General features: G+C 41.5%; 1 protein-coding gene across 1 annotated transcript; it reads right to left on the reverse strand.

The window, feature by feature from the left end:
• Positions 1-302: 302 nt before the first annotated feature.
• CYP19A1 (cytochrome P450 family 19 subfamily A member 1) lies at positions 303-26,217 on the reverse strand. The gene is made up of 9 exons (XM_075897235.2): positions 25,829-26,217; positions 23,930-24,080; positions 18,258-18,412; positions 15,090-15,266; positions 13,190-13,304; positions 9,741-9,855; positions 8,166-8,328; positions 3,075-3,316; positions 303-1,174 (listed from the first exon to the last, which is right to left on the reverse strand). Exons 1-9 carry the CDS (start codon positions 25,971-25,973, stop codon positions 926-928), a joined length of 1,512 nt encoding a protein of 503 aa, XP_075753350.2. The 5' UTR covers positions 25,974-26,217; the 3' UTR covers positions 303-925.
• Positions 26,218-27,338: the final 1,121 nt, after the last annotated feature.

Genomic DNA, 27,338 nt, shown 5'->3' on the forward strand with positions numbered 1-27,338 from the left:
GCAAGCTAGCACATGAGGTTGGGAATGTTGCTCCATCTTTCCTCCTCTTTCCCTATTTCCTGGATGCAGAGCTCCATACTTCTGAGTCATGGCTGGGAAATAATGGTGTGAGGTAGTGAAGACACGGATGGGGATTCTGTGACTAGAACTCGGGAACAGAAACCTCTTGCAGTTATCTCAAATGCTAAGCTATTTCTTGATACCTTTGGAATATAATATAATCCATAAAATGTAACTAACCTAATAATTTTTTTATCTTATCTGTTTGATATACCAGAATGAAAAACACTTTAGAGAAAAAATTGTTTCAAAGTTCTCATTGTGTAAACATTATATTGGTGAACTGGCTATATCCTAAATACTTTCCAGGAATTTAGTCATTGCTATAGATAGATACAGTTCATCCATTTCATGGTGTTTCTCATACTTTAAATGACCATTAGCGGTATTTATTCATGTTTTTGACGACCAATGTTTTTAGAGCTATTATAATAATAGCTGATGGTGCTTCCTGCGGGGACCAGCTGTGACAAAAAAAACCAAAACCCCCTCAAAGTAAACCCCAACCACATAGGGCTGTAGGCATGTAGCACTCAGGACTTGCACAGTGTTCAGAAGCAGAATAGAATTTGGCTTGAATTGGATGGTTTTTTAAAAGTAATGTCAGTTTCTGCATGCAACATTTCATCAACTGAAGACAGCGCTTTTCTATATACCTGGACTTATTTATCAGTTTTGAAGAGCGCTCAGAGCCTGATTCCACTGTGCAGCAGCACAAGTGAACACCTAGAGCACCAATGCATTAGAAGCAATAAAATGTTTAGGTCAGAATATGCATGACTGCATGTAGGAGGGGTGGACACTTCTCAGAATTTGATTAAAACAGCAGAAACCTTAGATTTCTGAGACCATTAGTGGTCTGATGTTAATCATCCTGATGCTTGTCTGTGTTTCTTGGCATGAAAAACATCTCCAGTAAGGGCTGTCTTTCCTTCGGGTGCATGGATAAGTCGTTGATTTTCTGGATGTTGTTAAGGCCTCTTCCTTTTGTTGTCTGCACTCTATGCCGTTGCAGAAAAGTCACCAGGATTGCCTTCATCATTACCATGGCAATAAACTTTCCTACGCAGCTACGAGGGCCAAATCCAAAGGGCTGAAAGTAGCGAGAAGGGACCTGTGTGAAACAATGAAAAAGGCAAGTTTTAAAGCAAGTAGAACAATTTCCATTGAATTATTAAGAATATCATTAAAATCGCTAAGCATTTTTGTGAGGAAATCTTTAGACAGACTCTTTCAATGAAGCATTTTCTCACATTCAGACTCTTTGGCCTTAACATCAATTTATTTGTATTTTTTTTATCCTTTTCTTTAAAAAAAATCAAGCAGGCAAATTCTGCCCACCAGTGGTCTTGAATGGAGCATGAATGAGGTCAGGAGGAGGTCTAAGAAACTGGAAATATGTATTTGGATTCCAATGATATCATGATTTCAGCAGATAGCTTATTGATTGGTGTGGGTTGCTATTCATTTAGAACAGCGTGTGTTATGTGGCAAACAGAAGGCATTAAGTCAGATTGTATTGCTCACATTACATTAGTTATGAATCCAAAGAAAATGTGTGTGTTTTAAGTTCTTGGTCAAAAGGGAATATTTTTAGCAGCAAAATTAATTTAGAAAGCAATCAAGAAATCCACAGAGAGAAAAGCCTAAAATGGAAATAATGGGTAAAATTGATGAAATAACTTAGAACGAGTAATTATTTTGATAAATTTAGCCAACTTTTCACTTTGTGAATTTTCCACAATGATTAGTTGTTGGGATGAAGATTGTGTTCAAAGTTCATTGTTGGTAATTGACTTTCAGCATGAAAATATTCACCTTGTTGGTTAGCTTTGATTGGTTAGATAGAGTACATGATACTGTTTATTCTCTGACTGGATGAACGGAAACCATAGTATCTCTTTTCTGACTTGAATCTTCACATTTGTGAGCTCAATATTAATTTATGGCAAATATCCCCTTATAGTTTCTTAAATGTTTCTGCAAAAATACCCACCAGTAAACACATTTCCTAAAATATTCACTAAAAATTAGCACAAAATGCATTTCAAAATTCATTCTTCTGTTCACTTTTTTCATTTGCATATAATGTGTGGATGTTTGGGGGGTATTTGCCAAGAGCTAATAAACGATTTTAATAGGTAACAAAACAGTACCAACACACTGAGTATACAACAGGAGCTTTTAAAATTCTGGGGAAACATTAATACTAATGTTACTCTCAAACTTTAGTATATGGCAGGTTAGTAGAGCAAGCATGAGGAAATTTGCATAGTGGGAAAACCCACAAGATCAGTGAAAGGAAGCTTGCCCTATGTGATCAGGATGGGGATGTACCTGTAGCAAGCCCATCAGAGTTGCAAAGCTTTTGGGCCTCCTACCTCTTGAAGTTAAAGAATTCAACACTTGTTTCAGACCTAAGTGCCCCCTGAGAAGTGCTAAACTGATCTTAACATTTCACAGTCTATGTGCTTTTACTATTGAATGCATCACAGTGCCAGCTGCTTACTTCTACTTAATTTGATCAAAAGTGGAGGAACCAAATAATTTGTGTTATAAGTAATACAACGCCACCTCTTACAGCTCTTGATGGATAATCTAAATTCTGACAATGTAAAGCAGCCATGTAACTAATGACAAGCCAAAATTCTGAATGGGAGAAGACAAAAAGCCCAAGGAAGACCCCATAATAGTAAAAGATGTTGCAAATAAGTTTTGCTGTTCATACATTGCTTTGGACATTGGGCCCAATCCTGCAAGGTGCTTATACTTAAACTGTACTTAAAACTGTACTTGCTGGAGCGGTGCCATATTGCTCAGCTACATGCGTGGTTAAGCCTATGAGAATCATTATAATGTGCTATGAAATCTCATGTGTATCCAGATGCTAATGTAGACAATGAGAAACTGATTGTGAGTAGAAAAGACTTAATCTAAATAAGAGGAAGACCCATTTTGCATTTTAATTAGAAGTAATACTCTATCCCCTATCAGAAACAATGAAGAAAACTTACTTTCTTCTCAAAATTTTTGAGAGAAAACTCATTAGGCTTTGGGAAGAAGTCAAGCTTATGCATACGTCCGATGTTCAGAATGATATTCGTCCCCTTTTTCACAAGATATCCATCAATTACATCGTCTTGTAAAGCCTTGCGCATGACCAGATCCACAACTGGCTGGTATCTCATACTTTCATAAATAAAATTCTCCACAACCTTTAAGTTCGGCATGTCACTGCTCTGTATGTCTCTGTCACCTTGAGGAATAAAGCAGGCAAAAGAAGTTGATTTTGCTATTCTGATTTTATCTGAATGCTATTTGAAATGTTGGACTTGATGCCAAAATGGTTTGGGTTTTGGAAGTCCCTCTATTGCCAGGGCTGGCCAAAATATGGTCCACAGGCTGGATTTGGCCTGCCAAACCACCAGGTCTGGCTCGCAGAAGCCTCAGCAGGCTCCCTGCCTGCCTCAACCCTGCTGGGCACTAAGAAAAGCTGGCTGCCAGCCCTTGACCACTTACCAAATTCTTTGAGTGCCCCCCATCAAAAATTATTGCTCACCCCTGCTCCATTCAGTAAAAATGTTGTCTCCTTTCATGATACATGTAGCCTCATATACTTCAGAAGCCAAACATACTGTTGACCCACATTAATGCGAATCAAGCATCAAAGGATCTGTCCCAAATCTAAATCTCTTCTCTTCCACAAATCCTGCTGCTATTGCAGACAATAGAAAACTGTTTGAGTTCAGCAGAGCAGGATCAGGACTCTGTATGAAAATGCTTTAATATCCCATAGATTATTAAGATAAATAGACAGATTATTTGACATGTAACACAAGATACCCATGTACATTACACTTCCAGTGCACCAGTAAGGCCCTTTGCTGAAAGACAGGGATACATACACAAGGAAGACAACTGGCATTTCCACTGTCTTCCTTTCTGAGGGGGTCACACTAATCAGGGGGAAGGCAGGAAACAGGCCTAAGGCCTGAAGGATTCTCTGAACAGTAAGACAGCATGCACTACAGAGGTGTGATTTTGAAAGTGCACTAACATGTTGGGCACTAATTGGTCCTTACAGATGCTGCTGGGATACTCTAGAAGTTCACTAGTAGACTTTAACCTAGTACTATTTAAAGGCTTTCAAGCTACCAGACATTGCTGCCCCATGTAGATGAGCCTTGGTTCAACTCCCCTTAGAGTCAATGGAATAACATTCATTTATTTACATAGAAATTGGATCAGGACTTTAATTCCTGCCAGGAAGCAGGAGTTTCATAAGAGGTACCATACCCACTTCTAGTCCATCTGCTCTTAGATTGCCTTATCATTCTCTCTATCTTACAGTGATGAAGACCATGTAAGTGTAATTTATGAGATCCTACCACACACCTGAGGGATCCCAACTATGGCTGGTCAGAAAAAAAAAGACCAAAACCTTGATGAATTAGCAAATTGTGATGAAACAAAATGGTGATGGGTTGATTAAAATGAAACTCCACTAGAAATCACCAGGCAGGTTTCCAGTGGAAGTTCATGTGCCAAGGGTTTCAAAACATGCCTTCTAGGCAGATTTCCATCTAAAACCTTCCTGGTTTCCTACAAGCTCATATGTCTGGCTCCTTGGGAATCTGGGCTTCTAGGCTCCCAGTTCCTTGACAGCTCATCCAAGAGCCTGCAATCCTTGATTCCCAGTATTTCAATTCCTTGACAGCCCCAACTCCTAGTTGCTCTGCCCTGACGCAGGCCTCCTGGCTGACTGTCTTAGACTGAGGACTTCCTGCACAGATGGGCAGAATATTTCATGGAAAAAATTTTAAAAATTGGGTTTTATTCTGATTAGTAACAAAGCCAGACTTGAAAAGCTTTCTTAACCCCCACAAAATTGGAATAACCTTCTCCTCCCTTCTCTACTTGTAATCCCTCAGCACAGAGAATAGTGAATCTAGCTCAGATTTTACAGCTATCTTATATTAAACATTTTTTTTAGACATTAGATAACTGTTGAACCTATTTCCATTACAGTTCTGTATCCTCTTCAGTTAACTTTAACAGAATGGTTTGAAAACAGTCATGGAATTTTTTGAATTCCTGGCAATTAACAGGAACTGTTTGAAAACTAAACTTTTGGAGAAGTAAACTTTTGGTCAGTTGTACAAAGGAAACAATTATTTCTGAACGCTTCCCTGCTGCCTTGACTCTTCCTTCTCTCACAAATGAGACTGCCTTTAAAATAACAGGTCTTTTTGAAAAACTGAACCCTAAGGCAACAGTAGTTACATTTTAATATGGGAGAAAACTCTGTATTAGTAAAAGAATAATAAAACTTAACCATCTCGCCAAGGTACACAGCACTGACTGGAGAAAGCACTGATGTGTATGAGATTATGAGAGACAATTTGCTTTAGCAAATTCAGCAGTCTGATACATTGTGGCACTTGTACGTTTTGCTGAGGCATTTTGTAGTTGATAGATATGACGCTGACATTTGGCATTAAATTACAGCTGATTGCTTCTAAGAAGCCATGTATAGTTGTGAAAAGAGGCCTTTTAGCTATGTATTAATGAGAACTGTTATTCTTGCATGGCCCCTGGGATTCAACACTTTGATATCAATGTGCTGACTTTAACACACAAGTCCAGAGTTTGCTGCATTCACTTGGGTTATCCAAGCTCCTGGCCAATTAGAAAAACAGACACATTCTCATAAAGAAAGAGAAGAGAGATACAGCTTGCTAGCTAGAGGCAAGAAAGGTGACAGGTGCTGTTTAGCTAAAGCTCTGGAACAACATTGAAAAGAGTCTCAAAATAGTTTTGAACAAATGTTACCTAGTTCAGATGTGAGACTTGATTTAAAAGCAATGTAATGAACCAAAATAAAGGTGGATGGGAGTGAATGCAACAAATATCTACATTGTTCAAACTGGGGGGAGAAATTAAAGAAAAGGAAGTCTAGAAATTGAGGGGCTTCCATTCATTAGCACCCACAGAGAGGACCAGAATATGGACTAGATTTTAAAAAAAATCCTCTACCTTTTCAGCCATTTGACCATTTTGGTTGATTGGGTCTCAACTCCCAGTTGGTCTACAACTTTCTACTACTGAGTAGGGATGTAATAGTGTAGATGATTAAATGATTAACTGATAAGCAAAAGCTTATAGGTTAATGCTATAGGCTGTGTGCATTTCTCTCCCCCACCCCCCACACATACACACTCCTGCCAAAGCAAAATACAGGACAATGTAGCACTTTAAAGACTAACAAGATGGTTTATTAGATGATGAGCTTTCGTGGGCCAGACCCACTTCCTCAGATCAGTACATTTTTTAACAGGCTGGCCAGCAGTCCAGCTCAGTCCCAGCTTGTGCCAGGTCCAGGATCTACCTCTGCTGCAGCTCTGCATTTAAAGTGTATTAGGAGCTGGGAGGGCAGGCAGCCCCACTCAGTCCCAGCTCGTGCTGGGTCTGGGAGCTCAGACCACCCCCAAACAGGGGCTGCTACCACCCTGCACTGCTGCCTCTGTATCAGAGGCAGCAGCATGGGGAGACAGGCAGCTGGTCCATGAGGGAGCTGGTTTTAAAACTGGCTTCATTCATGGACCAGCTCCTGCCTGGCCCCCCACGCTGCTGCCTCTGATACAGAGGCAGCAGTGCAGAATGGCAGGAGGCTCCTCAGGAGAGGGGCCAGAGCACATTGGTTACCTGGGGACTATAGAATAGTCAAGCAACTGTTAAGAATTTCTGAAGTTATTTGAGTATTCAATTAAATGATATTTTACATCCCTACTACTGAAGTGCTCAAACCAGAAAAACACTTGAGTGCATGTTTAAATTCATATGTATTTAAGTAAGTATTTAGGCACATGCTTATTTCCCATTAACTTCTTAGGCATTTAAGAATAGGACTGAAGTTAAGCACTTGCTAAAGTAGTCTCTAAAGAGGGATGTTTTCCAGAACTGGGGCCTCATTTCAGTATTAGATATGTGGCTTCACCAGTACCTTGGAGAGGGACTTCCACAGTGCAGGTGGTGAATCCTTTGGTATTGTCATATAATATATTTTAATGATATAGCATATCCAAAATAAAACAAAAGATTAAGTTCATCACTAGTAGATCAATTTGCAAATTCTAAGTTTAACTCCTTTTTCCAAATATTTTTGATTACTTGTAAGGTTTGACCAATATGCAGAAAATATTCACATGCTATATTTCTTAATTTCAAATTTCCCAGAGAGAATATAATATTTTAAAACAGCTTTCTACCTACCATAGTAGATATAGAGGGATGAAAATATTTAATAAGATATGAATAGTTGTCAGCTCAGCTCAACTGGTGGTATCATACCTAATTTCATAGTTCAAGACGAGGGCTAAAATCCACTTCTGCTATCAAGTGTCAGAAGGATAGCCATATTAGTCTGTAACTTTAAAAACAACTAACAGTCCTGTGGCACCTTAGAGACTAACAAATGTATTAGGTCATGAGCTTTAGAGGGTAAAACCCACTTCATCAGATGAGTTGGAGTGGAAATTACAGAATCCACAGTATATATAACAGCAAAAGAAGTTTCCTGTCAATTGTAGAACTGTTAATTGCTAATTAGGACAACTGTAGGATAATTGTTAATGAAGCTAATTAAATCAGGCTTGATGTAGTTCATTCATGGCATTTGATGTGGAAATGTGAATATCAAAGCTAGGGAAATTGTTTTTGTAGTGCCTTAAACATTTAGGATCTTTACCCAGTCCTAAGTTGATAGGGTTGAACTTCTACTATCAGTTACACCTGTATAAATCCAGAGTAATTCCACTGAGGTCAGGGAAGTGACAACAGGTTTTCACTGTAAATGGCTAAGGGCTGAATTTGGCCTCATCATTCTAGCAGATTTGCTTATGATCCTAATTTACTTCCTCAGTAATCGTGTACCTTTTATCATTTTCCATTCAGTTTTGAATGCTCCTTAAGAAGATCTTTTTTCTTACAATATGATGCAGCAAGATAATTTTGCAAAACTTTAGATTTTTCTCCCTGAAAATAATTATATGATTACTGAAGCATAATGGTCTTCCAACATCATTGACTTTATAGTCAGCCCTTACCTATAACAGCTTCGATTTCCTTCATCATTTCCTCTTCCACCTCAGGGTGCTCTGCAATCAGTACTAGCATGAAGAAGAGAGTCACAGACAGAGTGTCAGGTGCAGCTATCATCATCTCCAACACACACTGGTTCACATTGTCACCAGTCATATCTCCACGGCTCTACAAAATTTAAGAGGCAAATGTTGAATTTGCACTTCTGCAAAAGTCCTTGGATCAACAGGAAGGGAAGAATGTAGAATATGTAGACTCAGCTGAAACAACTGGTTCAAATCCTATAAATGTTTACATAGTTCTTTATACAAGTGGGATAGATAAGTAACATCCATTTACCGAGTCTCTCCGATGAAGCACTGAAAACCAATGTTTTACATGGTGTATATGATTCTATAACATTTTTTAAGCTATGTAGTGGTTTGTGCTTAACCCAAATTCCTCTTCCACTTACTGTGCTGCAGCACGCTGTGCACCATTCACTTGCTGTGCTCCATCAGGGTATGTCTACACTGCCACCCTAGTTCGAACTAGGGTGGCTAATGTAGTCATTCGAACTTGCAAATGAAGCCTGGGATTAAAATATCCCGGGCTTTATTTGCATGTTCCCAGGCACTGCCATTTTTAAATGCCCGATAGTTTGAACTCTCTGCCCGTGGCTACATGCGGCATGGGCTAGGCAGTTTGAATTAAAGCTCCTAAGGAGGAAGAGTAACAGTAGTTCGAATTAGGAGCTTTAATTCGAACTGCCTAGCCCATGCTACGTGTAGCTGTGGGCAGGAAGTTCGAACTATTGGGCATTTAAAAATGGCGGCGCCCAGGAACATGCAAATAAAGCCCGGGATATTTTAATCCCGGGCTTCATTTTCAAGTTCGAATGACTACATTAGCCACCCTAGTTCGAACTAGGGTGGCAGTGTAGACATACCCTCAGAGCGTACTTGATTGCCAGACACAGGCCTGCTGACAGAGGGAGCAAAGGGGACAACTATGCTGGGTCCCAGCAATACATAAGGGCCCGGAGCACCTAGCAACTGCTGCTACTGTGGCAGTGGTGGCAGCTGGAGCCCCGGACCTCTTAAATCACTGCCAGAGCTCCAGGCAGCACTAAGGGCTGTGGAGAGGGCACTGCAATGCTTTCTGTGTGGTGCTAAGGGCTGGCTAACCCAGCCTCATCCCTTTGCCTGTGGGCTGGTGAGGCTGTCAGCCCTGCTGTTCAGTCATTCTACATGACTCTGATTTCTGAAGCCCTTGGATATTCCTTTAGAATAAAAGGTATTTATATAAATGGAAAATACAGGGGCCAAAGAGAGACTGGAGGGGATGTGGGCATGAGCTTTAGAGTCTTGGGCATGTGGATATAACCTGAAAAGGGTCAGACAAGCAACCAAGCATTTGGATGCAGTTATTCAAAGCCTGGAACCTTATTGAGGTGCTCCAAACACTCTTATTTTGCATTAGTTTCAAATGGCATTACTTTCTACTGTGCAGGTTGAGTCAAACTCTGTTACAAGTCCTATTTTGTTCTCAGTGACATTGGCATTTTGGACAAATCCATATTTTGCTGATAATCTCATTACCTGTGCAAAAATCAGTTGTGATGCAAAGTCCATGGGCTCTTTCAGTTTTTCAGCAGTGGAAAGTCTCTGTCTTTTCTGTTCTATTAAGATTTCGATTGCATCTTTCAAATCCTTTCTGAAAGCAGATGGAACCCAGAATATCTATAAGAGTCTGATATTTTAGTAAAGCAGGATGGGACATTTAAGGCTATCTTGGACAATAAATTTAACAATAAAACAGACAATTTGTTTGCAAATAGTTTTGTAGTGAAGTAGTAAAACAAGGCAGATTGCATCTAGAAAAATGAAAAGTGACTACTGTTCTTATACTGAAAGAACATAGTTTTGTGCTGCCTGAACCGATTGGTCCATCAAGTAAGGCAATATGCCACTAGCAGTTTCCAAAACAGGCTGATCCAGAGGAAGGTGGGCAAATCCACAAAACAGGTAGCCCACTGTAAAATGCTTTATGTAAGAGAGGGAAAAAATTCATGATAATTATTAAATTTGATATAAACGTAGCAAGGAATTTTACAGCTTGACTACATACTAAAGAAGTAATATTATCTTTTATTTGTTCTACATTTATTGCTCACACCATTCAGGAGATGAAAAAGCTCTGTTCCTTATATGAGTGACTAAACATTATTTGGGAAGTTACTACTGACATTTCCCAATGTTTTGGTGGATTTCTTCTATGGCTTTACCATATTGTTTTCATCATTGGACCATGATAACACATTTTGCAAAGGTTGAATGCTGGTTAGGGTTAGAAATTTAGCGGTAATGGCCTAAATGTGGTAGAGCTGCTCAAAATTCACCAAATTTAATTGTTTTTTCAAAATGTTGTGGGTTTTCAGCAATAAACAACTAAAAGAAAGTCGGCAATGTAATTTATTTTGTGGGTTTTCACTGGCTGTATGTTGCAATTCTTAGATTTTTGAAATTTTCTGAAATATTTAGGATATGCTCAGTAAAAATAATGATGATAATAATCATTACCTTTACAGTTTCTATTATGTATGTGTTTTGTCAGCACTATATTTGGTGTTTACCACTGTGAGAGTTGACTGCATTCTTTAGGGTATGTCTACACTTGCACCCTCATTCGAACTAGGGATGCAAATGCAGGCATTTGAAATAGTCAGTGAAGTGGGGATTTAAATATCCCGTGCTTCATTAGCATGATCTCGCCAGCTCGTTACTCCAAATGCCAGCTGTTTCAAAAGTGAACCAAAGGGTTTGGTTCGAACTAATGCGTCCTGGCATGCACTTTCACTTTTGAAACAGCTGGCATTCAGAGTAATGCGCCGGCGAGATCATGCTAATGAAGCGCGGGATATTTAAATCCCCGCTTCATTGACTATTTCGAATGCCTGCATTTGCCTGCATTTGCATCCCTAGTTCAAACTAGGGTGCAAGTATAGACATACCCTTTGTGACCAGGGTACTCCTCAAAAAGGCACAGTTGTTTTATATATAGCGGTAGAACCATAGTAATAACAACCATTGTGCATTGATTAAAATTTGAATTGAATTAGAAACCTATGGGAAAACATGATATTCCACATTTTTGTAATTCAGTTCACTTTATGTTCAGCAATGTCACATTCACAGTAGGAAATAGTGGCTATTAAAAATTGAATATTTACCTATATTTGATAGCTAATGGTTTCCAAGTCCCCGACAGTTATCTCTCTAAGACAGGGATGGGCAATAAAATGGTCATGGCTCACCAGGCATATTAAGTACATCTCTGATATCATACATACTATTGTGTAGTGACTAATGTTGGCACTTTCGAGATTGACTGGAGACAAGATTTCACTTTCTATGTGAATTTTGCCATTGATTTCCCTAGGCACAGGATTTCCACCAGGGTAGATAGACTTCCTTCGTTAAAATCCCATAAGTACTTTGTGACATAATAGTATGAAAAGTTCTTATTATGCATGCTTGAAAATAAGTGTTTTATTAGACTAGTCAAGGACACCAGTACAGATAAGGATGAAGTTTGTTTTATAATCCATCATCTTTTAGTAGAGAAAACAAAGGAAAGCAAGAAAACTCAGTGGAAAATATTTTGGTTGTTTTTAGTGTTTGATCCATCCGAGATGAGAAACAGCATGATAAATGCTTTGTTTAAACCTGAATTGAAGAGTTTTGGCAAAGATACAAGCACCAACAAGCAGGATTATACTGACATGCTAACAACATTCACTATAGTTCCATGGAAAAAAGGTCTCAAAGAGTTAGCTGTGTAAGTCTGTAACTTAGAACACAATGAGCAGTCCTGTGGCACCTTAGAGACTACAGGTTGAACCTCCGTAAATGAGTACTCCCTTGTCTGGCAATATCTGTGGTCCAGGATGACCATGGATGATCCAGGACCAGAGAGTCCCTGTGGAGTACTGGTATTTAGAAGCTGTGCGGGCCGGCAGGACTGCAGGCTGGTGACAGCAAGCTGCCAGTGAGGCCATGAGCCCAGCTCCCCACAGCTAGGCTGCCGAGGGCACCACAGCGGGACTGCTCAGCAGGGCCAAGAGACCACAGCAGCATGCCCCTGCTGAGCTGCCTGGGGCCTGTGAGCCTGGTGCGCAGCATCAGGGCTGCTCAGCAGGCATGCCGGGCAGAGCCAGGAGCCTCGACGAGGCCCAGAGCACTCCAGTGAGGTTGCTCAGTGTGGCAGGCAAGGAGGAATGGGGACCAGCAGGGCCTGTGGCAGGCCCAGGGCTGGGAGGGATGGTAGCGGGGGGTGGAGGAGCAAGGAGGGGGAGGGAAGGCAGATATGATCTTCCATGGTCCAGTAAAATCCCTCATCTGGGACTGATCAAGTCCCAAGGGTGCTGGACCAGGGAGGTCCAACCTGTAACAAATGTATTAGGTCATGAGCTTTACCCACAAAAGCTCATGACCTAATAAATGTGTTAGTCTCTAAAGTGCCACAGGACTGCTTGTCATTTTATATTTATATTTCCACGAGTATAAAAAGGACTTACTGACTCAAGGAATTACCCGTCTCCTAGATTACTACTGGAGTGCTGGTTGGTTGGCCACTAAGTGGAAGTGGATACCGTAAGATGGCATTTCATTGCCTGTGTGAAGTGAACTGGTGATTTTCAGTTGTATACCTCGGTCAATTAGCACTAGAGTGTCTCAGCAGAGAAACCAGGACTGAATTGGCAAACAGTCAGAATGACCTTCTAGATGAGTGACCAGGCACCACACAACAGGCCTGAAGCACAGAGACTTTAAATCTAGAAGGCACTGTCTTGATCATTTAGTCTGACCTCCTGCACATTACTAGCCACAGAATATAGGTGAGTTTGGTCTCTAGGGCTCTCAGCCCATCCATTTCAGAAACGCTTCATTCATTTTTAAAATGTAGAGATCTAACTGACATGCAAGAGTGACTGCAGGAAGGACGGATTTATCTTACTCAGATTATTTGTAAAACCATTGATACTTACGCTGACTTTTCGTATTTCTTGTACAGCCACGAAATCTTAAAGAAGATGTCAGGTTTCAATAAGAGTGCTTGCCAAGCATCAAAGTAGTTCTGAATTTTAAGCACCAGGGCATTTTCTGAAAATTAAAAACAAACAGCAGTGTAAAATGTACACTTCAATAGCTCCTTCACAGAAATGTCACCCAAACCTACACAAGAAAGGCCTGCTCCTGCTGAAGTTAGGAGGATCTAGATCAGGCATTCCAAGTAGGATTTCAATATTATCATACCTCTCTCCCACTGCCATGGCATTGTCATCACAGACATTCTAATATTTTATTTTAATATTTGACAATAGCGGCATGAAATATATTTAGAATCCTGTCAGATTGTGCAGTATGTTGTAAAAACCAAGGCTCTTCAGCTGAAAGATGCTGCAATGTGATAAGCAATGCCAGCTCATCTCCCACACAAGCGGAGTGATGGTAAGTGGGGGATTACAAATGAGTGGAAAACGGGCAAGCAACAGTTTTGCTCAGTGGAAAGTTTATTCTGACTCTTAAGTGCATATAATCTTGGGATAGGAGTCTTTTATGTAGGGCCATCCGTAGGCATATATAGCATATGTAGCTGCATAGGGCACCTGAAAATTTGGAGCACCAAATTTTTGGGTGCCCACATGCAGCTACATGTGATCATGTGCCTATGGAGAACCCTGATCGGCATCTGTTGATTTCTGTCTGGCCCAGCCCTCTCTCAGCTATCATCAGCAAGATTGCTTTCTCCCTGCCTTCTTCCTCTTCCCCACCCATGTGCTTCTCTTGGTCAGCCAGCCAATGTTCCTTACTGCCATGCTGGGGATGGGGAGGATCCCTCCGTCTCTGCAGCTCCATGCCCACACCAAGGGAATCCCCAAGCTCTGACAGAAGCCACACTGGGATGGGGTGCGGCCAGAGGGAAGCCAACCCCCAGCAGAAGCTATACACGTGGGGGCATGAGGGAAGCCTGGAACCCTGGCAGAAGCCATGGGGAAGGAACAGCCTTAGGTAACTCGCACAGGGCTGCACACATTGTAAGGATGGCCCTACTTCCAGGTAAATAGAAAACTTTTATTTGCAGATTTCATAAAACTTTTTTCTGCCAACAAATATTCTGCAGCTGGCAATTTGGTATTTTCTCTATTGTGGGCATGCTGAAGACATAGGGGCTGTGTCTACACTGGGCCACTTATTCCGGAAAATCAGCTGCTTTTCCAGAATAAGCTGCGAGCTGTCTACACTGGCCCTTGAATTTCCGGAAAAGCAACGATGCTCTACTGTACAAAATCAGCCGCTATTCCGGAAAAACTATTCTGCTCCCGCTCGGGCATAAGTTCTTATTCCGGAACACTGTTCCGAAAAAGGGCCAGTGTAGACAGTCCAGTAGTCTTTTCCAGAAAAGCGCGTCTACATTGGCCACAGACGCTTTTCCGGAAAAAGGGTTTTTCCGGAAAAGCAGCCTGCCAATGTAGACGGTCCTTTTCCAGGAAAAACTGAAAACGGAATAGTATTCAGTTTTAAGCAGTTCTGGAAATTCATGCCAGTGTAGACACAGCCAAAGAGTGGATTACTTCTTTGACTTTACTGTACTGTGATTGCTAGGAACACTGGAAAACTAGCCTATCAAGATGCAGATCCTACTTCTCAATCCAGGGGTCTTGTCAGGCTTACAAACAGAATACAGGTTTGTAAACACCATTTTAATCTCTTTCATGATTTGAATTAATTGCAATCAGATCTGACTGTTATTAAAAACTGAACATTAGAGCTAGTCCCTCTTGTGCTTGCTCAGACACAGCTCCCTATTCATAGCACTGGGAAATTTTGCATGAATATGAACCTGAAAAGTGGACCCATTATGAGATATAAGAATATTATCTGTACCATCTAAAGGGATCCCTAGAAAGAGTTTGTTAGAAGTGTCCAGTGTGATCTGTCTCATAAAATTCAGGACATTGATGTTTTCCAGTCCAGCAGTAACATCATCCAATCTGTCCAGATGGACTTTCGTTGATTCAACACAAATTGCTATCATACTCACGAGTCCTGGTCCAGACAAAGCTGAAATGTACATATAAAATAGTCAGAAGATTAACTTCCATGTTACATGTATTATCCAACTACTGGCAGTAAAGTTGTAACAGATGATGATGTAATCAAAATAACTGGATAGACATTTTTTTATAATTTTTAGTTTCATAACCTACCTCTGATTTAAAAAAACACACACTTTGGACATATTGATTAAAATAGCAAAATATAAACTCAAAGCAAATATATGTGCTCCCATTTCCCTGGCAGTACTATTAAAATATTTAACACAATGGTGAGGGAGTCATTGAAACTCTGGCTGTCTTGTGAAACCTGCAAGTTTGTTGGAATCATTAAAGTTATTAGGTTCAAATGACCCAAAATGTTACAAAAATGTCCATAATCAAAAACTTCCAGGTTATCTTTGTTGAAACTATGTAAGCCTCTAATTACAAGGGCTGCACAGCCCTTTAAACAAAACAAAAAACAAAACAAAAACAACTTCAGGCCCAGATTCTCAAAGGAACTTAGGGTATGTCTATACTGCAGCGCTAATTTGAACTAGCTTAGTTCGAATTAGTTAATTTGAACTAAGCTAATTCGAACTAACGCATCCAGACTAAAAAACTAGTTCGAATTAGCGTTTTGCTAATTCGAACTAGCATGTCCACACAGAGTGGACCCTGAACTGGGGTTAAGGATGGCCGGAAGCAGTGCCGGCAGGGCATCAGATGAGGACTTAGAGCGTGGAGCTGCTGTCTCAGGCTAGCCGAGGGCTGTGCTTAAAGGGACCCGACCCCCACCCCGGACAGACAGTTCTCAGGGGTGCCCCGCTTGCAAAGCAGTCCTAGCTTGGATTGCCCGGAGTACCCACACTGGGCACATCACAGCACTCGGCCATCAGACCGGCTGCACTTGCCACAGGCTGCCATCTGGGGAGAGGGGACAACTGGGGGGCTGCAGGAGAGCTTCCACCCCCAGAAGCCCACAGAGCCAGCCCAGTCCTCCCCATTGGGGGCTCGTACCCCATTCCTCCCTCACCTCCTTCCACTTACCCCTCCCTAGCCCCCCTTCCTGATGTACAAAATAAAGGACAATTGTGTTCAAAAATAGAATCTCTCTTTATTGAACAAAACTGGGGGAGACTGGGAAAAGGAGGTGGGAGAGGGGAAGAGAGGCTGGGAGAGGGGAGGGCAACTACAATGATGAGGGGTTTGGAACAGGTCCCATATGAAGAGAGGCTAAAGAGACTGGGACTTTTCAGCTTAGAAAAAAGGAGAAGGAGGGGGGATATGATAGAGGTCTATAAAAGCATGAGTGGGGTGGAGAGGGTGCATATAGAAAAGTTCTTCATTAGTTCCCATAATAGAAGGACTAGAGGACACCAAAGGAAAGGAATGGGAAGCAGGCTTCAAACTAGTAACAGAAAGTTGTTCTTCACAAAGCAAAGAGTCAACCTGTGGAACTCCTTGCTGCAGGAGGCTGTGAAGGCTACAACTAGAACAGAGTTTAAAGAGAAGTGAGATAAAGTGATGGAGGTTTGGTCCATGGAGTGGTATTAGCCAGGGGGTAGGAGTGGTGTCCCTGCCCGAAGTTTGTGGAAGGCTGGAGAGGGATGGCACGAGACAAATGGCTTGGTCACTGTCTTTGATCCATCCCCTCCAGGGTCCCTAGTGTGGGCCACTGTCGGTAGACAGGCTACTGGGCTAGATGGACCTTTGGTCTGACCCAGTACGGCCATTCTAAGCTCAGGGCTCAGGGTCGGGGGTCTCAGTGGACCACCTTGATTTTCATGCAAACCTGCTCCTGGGTGGCCAGGCTGGCAGCTCTCCTGCCCTAGACAGCCGCTTTCCTGTGCCTAGTGCGGAGTTCGTGGACAAGGTCCACGATGTCTGCACTGGACCAGGCGGGTGCCCGCCTCTTGCGGTCCTGGACGAGCTCTCAGGAGCCGCCAGCCTGGTCCCGGGAAGAGGGGGAGGGTTGGGGGGCATCAGGTGGCTGGCTCGAGCTGTGCCAGGTGCAGGGTCTGCTGGCTGGGTGCTGGCAGGCTTGCACCTGGCACGGGCATCGTAGCCAGCCCGTGCCCCTTTAAGGAGTCCGGGGCCGGGAGGGGGGCAGTAGAGTTTCCCTGGTGTTGGCTAGAGTGGCCACCAGGGAAAGCTGAGGAGGACTAGCCTCCCACTAGTTCGAATTAAGGGGCTACACACCCCTTAATTCAAACTATTAAGTTCGAACTAGGTTTAGTCTTCGTGGAATGAGGTTTACCTAGTTCGAACTAAGCGCTCCGCTAGTTCGAATTAAGTTCGAACTAGCGGAGCGCTAGTGTAGCGCCTATCAAAGTTAATTCAAACTAACGTCCGTTAGTTCGAATTAACTTTGTAGTGTAGACATACCCTTAGGCATTTAACTCCCATTGAACTCAATGGATGTTAAGCATCTAAATACTGCTGTAGATCTGGGGCCCAGCATTTAGTATTGTCATAATAGCTCAGATTTCCTATTTGAGTTTGGGCTATGTCACGGAGTAATTATCTTGATCTCAGATGGCCCTATTACTTCCCTGATTTTCAATGTTCTAAACCAATTAATAAAGATTCCTGCTGCATTGAGCTCTTAAATTCATTTTGAAATGATGAACACGCTTTAATTCAGGGTAGGATAATTGTTTTCTTTTAAATCAATTGAAGCTGGGATGCAGAACCTTTTAATTAAATAAATATTCTTACAAAATTGCCACTTACATTAAGATTAACACTGGGCCACAGAAGTAAAAATATTCAGGTATGTGGCTTGTGGGATGTAATTAGGATTTGCTTAGAGGAATTTAGGAATTTTTAAAGTTATTGCAAATCTTTTTCTAGTGTTAGGAGAGTCAGGTTGAGCCAGGAAGGATGACTGCAATATTTTGGGCAGAGGGTCAGAGAAAGGAAACTCAACTCCTTATACTTTCACAAAATACCAGTCCCACCATTTCAGAAGCCCAAAACATATGGTACACTATAGTAATACATAATAATTTACCTTTAGTGAAAAAAGGTCGAATTTCTTTCCATAGTGCTGGATTATTATTAAATATAATACCATTTTCATGCATGCCAATACACTGTAATCCAAGTTTGCTTCCAAATCTAGAGATATATTTCCCATGTTTCATTACATGGAAGACACTGGAAGATCTGGGAAAGGAAAACAGATCATTTTTGTAAATAAGAATCTTTAATTTGACATTCTATTTCAGGCCCAATCAACCTCACAAGGGGTTGATCACTTGTGAGCCAGAGCACTTTCAACTCACAAATCCTGCACATGTAACGTTGATGTTATTTCATATACATGCAGTTTTTTAAAAGCCAACGATGTGACTGACAATATGAGGCATGGTGTTCTAAGTGTAATTTTATTTCTACATGGAGCTAGGCATACACTGTTTTCTCAGTAAAATGGCAGTTGACTGCCAGAGAAATTCAACCTGAGCAAAGAGTAGAGGTGTATAGAAATCTATAAGAACATAGACTTTGCTAGACTATTTCTGACAATGGCCAATAGCAGATGCTTCAGAAGTAGATGTACAACACTGGATGCCAGTTATACAATAACATGTCTATGGGAAAATTTCCTTCTTCATTTTAGATAGCTTGTCGTTGCCTTTCATATTGAACCATGAGGATTGATAACATTTGTACACTTTAAATTTTGCTATTGGTTAGTGTAATTGAGAATGATGTTCTTACTCTTCCTATGAGCTGATGGCTTCCTATGAGCCACCGTACAATGCAAGGGTGGGTAATAATTTCTGAAGGGAGGCCACTTCAAAAAATTTTGAAGTGGTCACAGGCCACCCTGGATGGAAGGGGCAGGGATGCAGGCAGAAGGGGCATGACCTTTAAACAGAAACAAGTGAAAGGGGTTGTGCCTCCCCTGCAGCTCCCTCTTTCAATTGCTTCTATTTAAAGGGCTCGGGCCTTAGCAGCCACTGGGAAGGAGCGAGCCCTTTAAATAGAAGCAGTTGAAAGGGCTCGCAGCTCCCAGCCCCCCTAACGCATTGCCTGGGAGCCACAGGGAAGGCACAAGTCCTTTAAATAGAAGCAGTTGAAAGGGTTCACGTGTCCGGCTTCCATGCAACGTGTTAAGGGGTGGTGCTGGGAACTGCCGCACTGACTAGATAAAAGAGCTAGGCAGGCCGGATTCGGCCTGCTGACAGGCTCTTGCCCAGCTCTTCTTCAATGATTTCTGTTAAGACCTGTTTCTCAATAATCTCTTATGGCAGTGAGTTCCACATAGGATTGCATGGGAGTCCAGAATTGGAAACCTTATATTTACCAATTACTTTTGGAATGTGGTGATGTTTTATTCATAAAGAGCATTGTGTCTGGGAAGGTTGAGTCCGATACTGCTAATATAACCTTCTGCTTCTATTCACTAGCCCTAAACACATTCAGAGAATGAGATTTTTCTAAGTCATCCATTGAAATCCAGTCCAAATATTCAGAAATTGTTTCAGTCTAACAGCTTCTTGGTCATCTAAATGAAATGAGCTGGTGTTCCATAAAGGACAGGCTTTCACATTTTAAAAACTACCAGCACTATTAGCACTAATTAGCAGTAGAAAAGATTAAACATAACCAAAACAAACATACTCAAAAGGTTTGGAAGGGATATAAATTCTCATTCTTCAGAGCATAAGCCAATCTCCATTAATGAGCGTTAGGAACAAACAAAAGCAGTGAGTATTTCTAGGGAATCTCTGGTCACGTAAATCACATGGTATTTATCTGTTTTCAGAGTAGACGCTCCATCCTTTATTAACTGCTACTGCTTCCATCCAAAATTAATGGACACTTGTGACCAAAATCATTACAGTCAACACAAAATTAGTTTTTAACTACTGACCCTGTGAGCTACTGACTTGTCACAACTGATTGTCCAAACCAAAGTTTGCTTTTATACAGGATATGTATGTGGCCATATTTTACTGTGATTTGGAATTTAGCATAATAGTTCTGAACTTTTTTTCTGCTTTTCTTCAGCTACACTTGGGGTCACAGTAAAGTTCTGATTGTTTTAGTATGCTCGAGCTATGGGACTGCAATAGTGCACAGCCTGCCTTTGAGGGATTAAAATGCGCAACTGTTAGATAACATCAATCGTAGCAGGATATACTGCCACCTATACGTGACAACTTCCTGCTGTGGGGGGCTGGAGCCCCCCACATTTACCAGGCTGTGCCACCATTCTACTCCTTGCCCCAAGCCTCCCCCTGCACCACACCTATTCAACCTCTTCCCCCAAGCTCCTCCCCCTCCACTTTCCACCCCTGCTTTTCCTCCACTGCTTCTCATTCCACCCATTTCTCCCAAGCCCCTCTTCTGCTCCATCCCCACCCTGCCCCCATTCCACCGCTTCCGATAAGACCCCGCCCTGCCCTCTCCCCTGAAGGTGCCCCACTCCTCCCCTGCCCTCCTGGGCTTCCTGAACACAGTGAATCGGCTGTTTGCAGCGCTTTGGAACTGCTGGGAGGGTGGGGAAGAGTTGATCAATGGGGCCACCAGTAAGCAAGTGGCACAAGGGAGAGAGAGGCAGAGGGACAGCTTGGCAGTGGGTGCTCTGCCCCAACTAGCTTTTCCCTGTGGTCACACTAGCCCCAAAGCACCCACTGAGTCAGCTCGTATGCTGCCACCTACACCTCTTATACATATTGGATAACTGGCAAATCTATTATGAAAATACAAATCATGTAATACAATTATGCTACCTAAACACAAAAACGACCCATTGGAGAATAAGGACATCTCTCACAAAGATGCTTCTTAGAGATCAGTAAACACACCCTCAGTCTTCCAGTTTCATAGGGCTCAAGCCTTCAAGGTTCTGAGCCCTTTGGACCTTTAGCAGCTTTGTTGGATGAGAACTAAAGTGCTCATTGCTTTGCAATATCCAGCTGACAGTGCACAAGATGCCCTGCTTGATTCAGTGCCTGGCCTACCTGGGTATACATGGTGAATGCACAATATAACAAGGGCCTTGCTTTACGTAGCTTGTTACATTACAATTCTTTGCTTTCATATGTTGACTTTGTAATGCTTATATTATTACTAATTAATTATCAGAAATTAGAATTATTCATATGTAGAAAATCAAAGAAGAAATATTACCAAAAGGTATGTTGGAAGAATAACCTTAAATTAAAACCACAGGATAACATGGCCTACTCTTTTTCTGTTAACCATGCTTATTCAATTACCAGCACACACTAGCAAACGGGCCTGGATTCACATTCCTACTTTAGAACCTAATTTCCTTTAGAGGGAGCTAGCTGCTTAGAAATGCTGCTCCAGTAGCACAAAATAATAAGATCAAAAACACCAAAGAAAGAAAGAGACTGGGAGAGATCAACAGTCAGCTACTTTATATGCCCCGCACATTTCAGAGACCAAATCTTGAAATCCTCACTCCGTGTTAACTGAGACAAAACTCTCATTGAAAACCCTCACCTGAGTGAAGTCAGTAGGGTTTTGCTATTGCCTTTAATAGGGGCAGGATTTCACCCTGAATGAAAAGATCTGTACTCAGGCAAAGATTGAGCCAACGCTAAGGCTTAGAAGTACAGGGTTGTGCAGACACACATAATCAGGGAGGGATCCTGCCTCAAGGATTCTGCCAGGAGACTGTGCTCAGAGCTGCAACCTTTCAAGGTGTGCAGCATATTCCCCCTTGTTCTTACTGCCCTGCTCTCTTTCCCTTCCTCTCCACCACTCCTGGGCTACCATTGGGGTGGATTGTGCAGGGAAGGAACAGTCTTTGTACTTCTCACAGGAAGTGAAGTGATGACAGGCCCACCGCAGATGTGCAATGACAAGAAGAGACTCCTTATGCTCTTATCCTATCTGTACACCCACCCAAGGACCAATCACAGAGTGGCTTTAAGTGAAGAATTCAAGATTTGCCCCTGTATGCACAGAGAGATAGAATAAAGGTAGCTATTAAAATGGGGCTAGATTTTGCTGATGAAGGCTATAAAATAGTCATATTTTGTTACACCGACAGGGCCTGGAGAAGACAATGTACATTATACTGCAGAGCAGACTCCGCATGTCCCTCTGTGCATCTGCTCTTAATCGAAGTGGAGTTGATGGCAAAAGTCCAATTGACTTAAATGAGAACAGGGCTGTCCTTGCATGTTTATAGAGCTCAGACCTTGCTGTTTAACTGTGACAGGCCCTATGGACCACTGTGAATGCTCTATTGACATTGCAAAGGATTTTTAAATAATAGTTTTCCATGTGCTGTCTAAGTTTTTAGGTGAGATGCAATCCTGACCAAAGCTAAGGTAATGGCCTCACACTCTGATTCATCTGATTCATTGATTTATGAATCTGATTATTATTTATAGACCTGAATCAAACAGTATAAGAGCGCAGTAAGAGTATTATGCATCGGACATGCTTTAAGCACAGTGTAGGCATTCAGTAATTTCTGATCAGGTAGTGTTCCCATTGTCATTACTAGTTAGGCAGAAACCAAGACAGAAAGGTGACTTGCCCACATCTGTACAAAATCAGTGGTAGCACCAGAACTGGAGTCCATTTCCCTGGATTATAGTGTCTTTCAACAGGCTGGGAGACATATCTGAATTCAGAGTAGTTAGAAGGGCTAATTCAGCAGTTGCTTTCCGTTGTTCTTTATGTGTGGTCTTTATGAGTTTCATTTATGGAAAAAAATCCTCCTTATCACAAGTGCCCAGGATGTCCAATAAAAAAATCACACCCCAATAAACAAAACAGCAAAAAGCCTCCCTCTGTTGCAGCTAATAAAACTATATGCTCCAATTCAGCAATGTGTTTAGGCATGTGTAATTTAAGCACATGAGTAGTCCCACTGATTCCAACAGGATAACTCATATTCCTGAAACTGTGCATGTGCTTAAGTACCTAGCTGAATTGGGGCCGTGATCTTGAGCTTTCAGTCCCATTTTGAGAAAGATCTCCATGAGATTATATGAAACTAAATTTTGGCTCGAACCTGCAAGCTATCAATCAGTTAATGTTCTTAAATACAGGTTGAACATCAGTGGTCTGGCACCCTCAGGACCTGACTGGTCACAGATGAGGGATTTTTCTGATCTGGGGAGGTCATTTTTGCCCCCTGTTGCTGCCTGCCCTTCCCCCCACAGGGCTGCCTGGCTCATGCCCCCCAACGCAGCCCAGCTGAGTTGCACACTGGGCCTCCCAGCTTTGTCCTTCCTGCAGCCCAGCTGGGCTATGTGTTTCTTCCTCCCCTGCACGAAGACTCTCTGGTCCTGAAACATCCATGGTCCTGCTGGACCAAGGATGTTGCTAGATCAGAGGATTCCACTGTATAAAACTGCAACTTGTAGTGCCTTTATACTCAGTATTCATATTGGAGTAAATGCAGTATAAGTGAGAATAAGTGCTTGCCGATTGGGCCTCAGCGTTTGATCCTTGGTTCACTGAAATAAATGGCAAAACTCCCAGCAAAGGTGCCAGGTCAAGCCTCTAGTATGTGAGTATTGATATTCAGAAGTGCACCCAAAAAGTGGGGTCAGTAAGTAGCAGAAGGCATAAGATTTCTGTTAGTGAGAAATAATTTTGAAAACTATGACATAATTCTAATATAGCAAAGTGCCTGGCAAAAAATTGCAACATACTCTTTATAGAGAAAGAACAAAGATTTACTTGCTAATAATGAATGTTTCCTCTCCGCTGATCCAGACTCGCACAAATTCTCCATACAGCTTATTGTAGTAGTTGCAGGCATTGCCCATTCCCATCCAAAGGAACCTCCCATGTGAAATGAGAGGACCAATTCCCATACAGAAACTGGGCCCTAAGGAAAAAGTTAAATAAAAATATGAATCTTAGCAGTTGATTTGAAAATACCAGTAGCACTCTCTTGTAAATATCTTTAATAGTCAAGTCACAGAGTGCACTGGACCCTTGATTTCACATAAAATTGGCTTATGCAAACTTGACATAGGAACACCTGTATCTGCAGAGTTGATAGCTCTATATCCACAGCAACTCAAGCTTGAGCTTGATGTACATTCTATGTGCATGTAATAAACTAGACTCTGAACCTTTTTCTGATACTTTAAGTAAATGACTGGTAGTTTCCCTTAGACTTATACCGGCTAAGGATCAAGGTTGAAGGAGTAAGAAATAGTTTAAAGAATAATGACATCATACTATTCTTTATCCACTTGCAAATTTAGCAAATTGTTTTAGTGACAAGGGCCTTTATTAGACTGTAACATCACATACAAAAATCAACTTTGTAGCTTTCTTTTAATATAAAAATTACAAAGGAGGAAAGTGCAGTTGTAAAAGATGGGTTTGTATAAGAGCATTCTAATCAATGAGCGTATGGAAAGTATCATTCTAATGAACTCAGAATGGAATCATCTCAATTTAGTTAATGGTGAAGATTCTGAAATGAATACCACCAGTATAAATCTAGAAGAACTCAGCTGACTTAGGTAGATTGATTCCAGAGATGCACTAGTGTAACTAAGAGCAAACATTTGTTCCCTTGTGGGCGAGGGGAAGAGTCTTAGAATGGCTAAAGGACCCTGCTCTAAAGGAAACCCCTCTGTTCTAGGTGGTCTCTGTGGCTTGCCTGCTGTAATGTCTTAGAATTTGTTCAGAGACATGAAAGAAAGCAAGTAAAGTACTTACAGAAAAGTTTTACACATTGTGTTCACAAGATGTACAAATAGTTCAAGACACTAGCCTTTATGAAGAGAATCATAAACCAGGGTTATTTAATTGTAAATTTATGGCAGTTTAATGCTGTTATCTATCCTGGGTAACCTCAAAAAACTTTCAGGGTGGACAGCATAACCTTCTGCAAATGCCTTTTCAGTATTCTCTGAAATCTCCACCAATAAGAGTTATTCAATAGCAGCTTGCCTGACTCTCCTCTCAATTAGTTATACTCAGGTGTAACCCCATTAATCTAAATAGCTATTCCTTATTTACATCAGCATGAGATGTGCACTATGTTCTAGTTTATGGAGATGTAATTATCCGGTACCTAATGAGGAATAAATGGAACAAACCTAGCAAAAGGGGTCATCTGAATGGGACACCATTTGATGATGGCCCATGGGGGTAGTTTTTTTAGTGTTGGATACATGGGAAAAGGTCCAAAATGACCCCATCCCCTCATTTTAAGCAGAATGCATCTTCCAAAGCTGTTTACAATAGTAACAAAATTTGGAGGTCTAAAACATCCATGAAAATCATCCAGATGATAAATATCTAGATTCCATAATTAAAATTACAGACTATCATTCTATCATGTGCACAGTAAGGAGAGAGATGTTCTGAAGAAAGTAAATAAAGTGATACTTTTAGCTGCCCAAACAAACTTTAATGCACAAAGTTTGGGGGCAAATAGGGCACTTCCGATTTTTGTTCTTCCTATCATTTAACCCCTCCTATATTTTATACCAAATATTCCTTCTGTGTTTTCTTGTTAAGTACTTATTACCAATCACTCCCATTTTCCCATAATGTGACCAACAAAAGAAACTTGTAGATTTTGGGGGGATACCATGTCTAAAATCAGTTTACCTGGTATTGACGATGTTTCTTCATAATTCCATATTAGGAAAAGAAAGCACATGAGGAGGAGTATGGGTACGGTGGCAGCTGGCATCACTTCTGGCACCACACTGGTGATTTTGTCATGCATCAGATCCAGGGTTTCCAGTATCATCTTTTCTAAGAGATTTTACTTTGCCTTTAGAGGGAAAAATAGGGAAAGAGGCAGAAAGTTTGAGAGTGCTAAGACGATTTTAATCGGTACCTTGCAACCCCTTTGCAGGTTCTGTAATTGAGCAAATTTGCACCAGGAGAAGCTTTGTTTTATAATGACTCTGGCTGCTTAGACAAGACAAGCTAAACCACAAGTCAAAACAGACATGCAGCAGATTTATTTTTTTGCTCAGAATTAACAAAGCATTTCTGACCTTGGTATTGAAGCTCAGGTTCCTTTGGATGCGTTGGCCAATAAACCTTTTATCTTTGATGTTGCCCTTGGCTGGCCAAACAATGACGTTAACTCCAGATAGAGTGCCAAATTTCTAACCATAATAAAAGAAATTAAACTCTCAACACATGTGGAGGGGTTGAATGAACTCACTCGTAGTCTTTTATCAAAAATACCTACCCTTTTTCCCCCTCCATGTCACTAGCATTTGTGAATGCCCTTTGATTTCCAAAATAACCAGATGTATTTCCTAGTATACAATTGTAACTTGCCTCAGGCAGCTGGAGGAAAATTATATTGTTCTTTATTTTTATCTGGCCCTGTGTCATGTAATGCTTTGCCTTTTTTTACGTTTTTCAAAATATTTAGCAGAAGAGCATAGTACTCTTAGCAAAGCAGACCAGACCATAGATTTGTGCCATATTTTAAAGTTGACAGTGACCAATGCTTGGCTCTTCAAAGGAAGGCAAAAGCATAACAGACAACTATACTGTAAAAGAGGGAGAAGAGGGGTTCCTTGCTGGTTCCTGCAGATGTTAAGTTTACACCATAAAGTATGGGATTTGATTGTCCCTGTGAAGGCAGGGGAGGAGGGAGTCAGTATAGTGATGCTGACTCATCCCCAGAAACCAGAAGGACTGGGGAGTTGAAAAGGGGCAAACAGATTGAGAGAAGCCTCTTTTTCCTTGGACCGCGTGAAGCAGCACCACTCTCCTTCCCCTTGAGATGACAAAATGCTAGGTTTTGTAAGGACCAGTTATAGGCATCACACTAACCACTCCTTTCTTAGGGCAGGGGATGGAAAATAATGTTTCCCTCCTCATCAGATTGTCGTAAGTGGAATGTGTGTGTGGAGGGGGGTTTCCTACCTTCCCCACAATGGGTTCTGGGAGGGCTTTGTTATGGTGAGTAGGGAAGGGATTTAGTCTATGACATCACAACTCATTATGTAATTGGGGGTGGATGTGCAGTGCGAGGAAGGGATATGGCGACCTGATAAATGGCTTGGTAAAGGACTTACAAAGGAGGCGTTAGTTAAAGGAATGGAATGAGGTGATTCAGGGTTTCTATAACTGGTATGGTATAAAAAGC

The sequence above is a fragment of the Pelodiscus sinensis genome, chromosome 14, assembly GCF_052426305.1.
Source record: "Pelodiscus sinensis isolate ZL-2025 chromosome 14, ASM5242630v1, whole genome shotgun sequence".
In the NCBI taxonomy this organism is placed as follows: domain Eukaryota; kingdom Metazoa; phylum Chordata; order Testudines; family Trionychidae; genus Pelodiscus; species Pelodiscus sinensis.

What these genes read in the sequence shown, in the direction of transcription:
- CYP19A1 (XM_075897235.2), bottom strand. Translation starts at nt 25,973, where the DNA reads ATGATACTGGAAACCCTGGATCTGATGCATGACAAAATCACCAGTGTG. An exon ending in AGAAACATCGTCAATACCAG is followed by an intron (nt 24,081 to 25,828) that starts GTAAACTGATTT and finishes CTTTTTCCTTAG; the next exon opens with GGCCCAGTTTCTGTATGGGA. An exon ending in CACAACTGATTTTTGCACAG is followed by an intron (nt 8,329 to 9,740) that starts GTAATGAGATTA and finishes TAAATTTTGTAG; the next exon opens with AGCCGTGGAGATATGACTGG.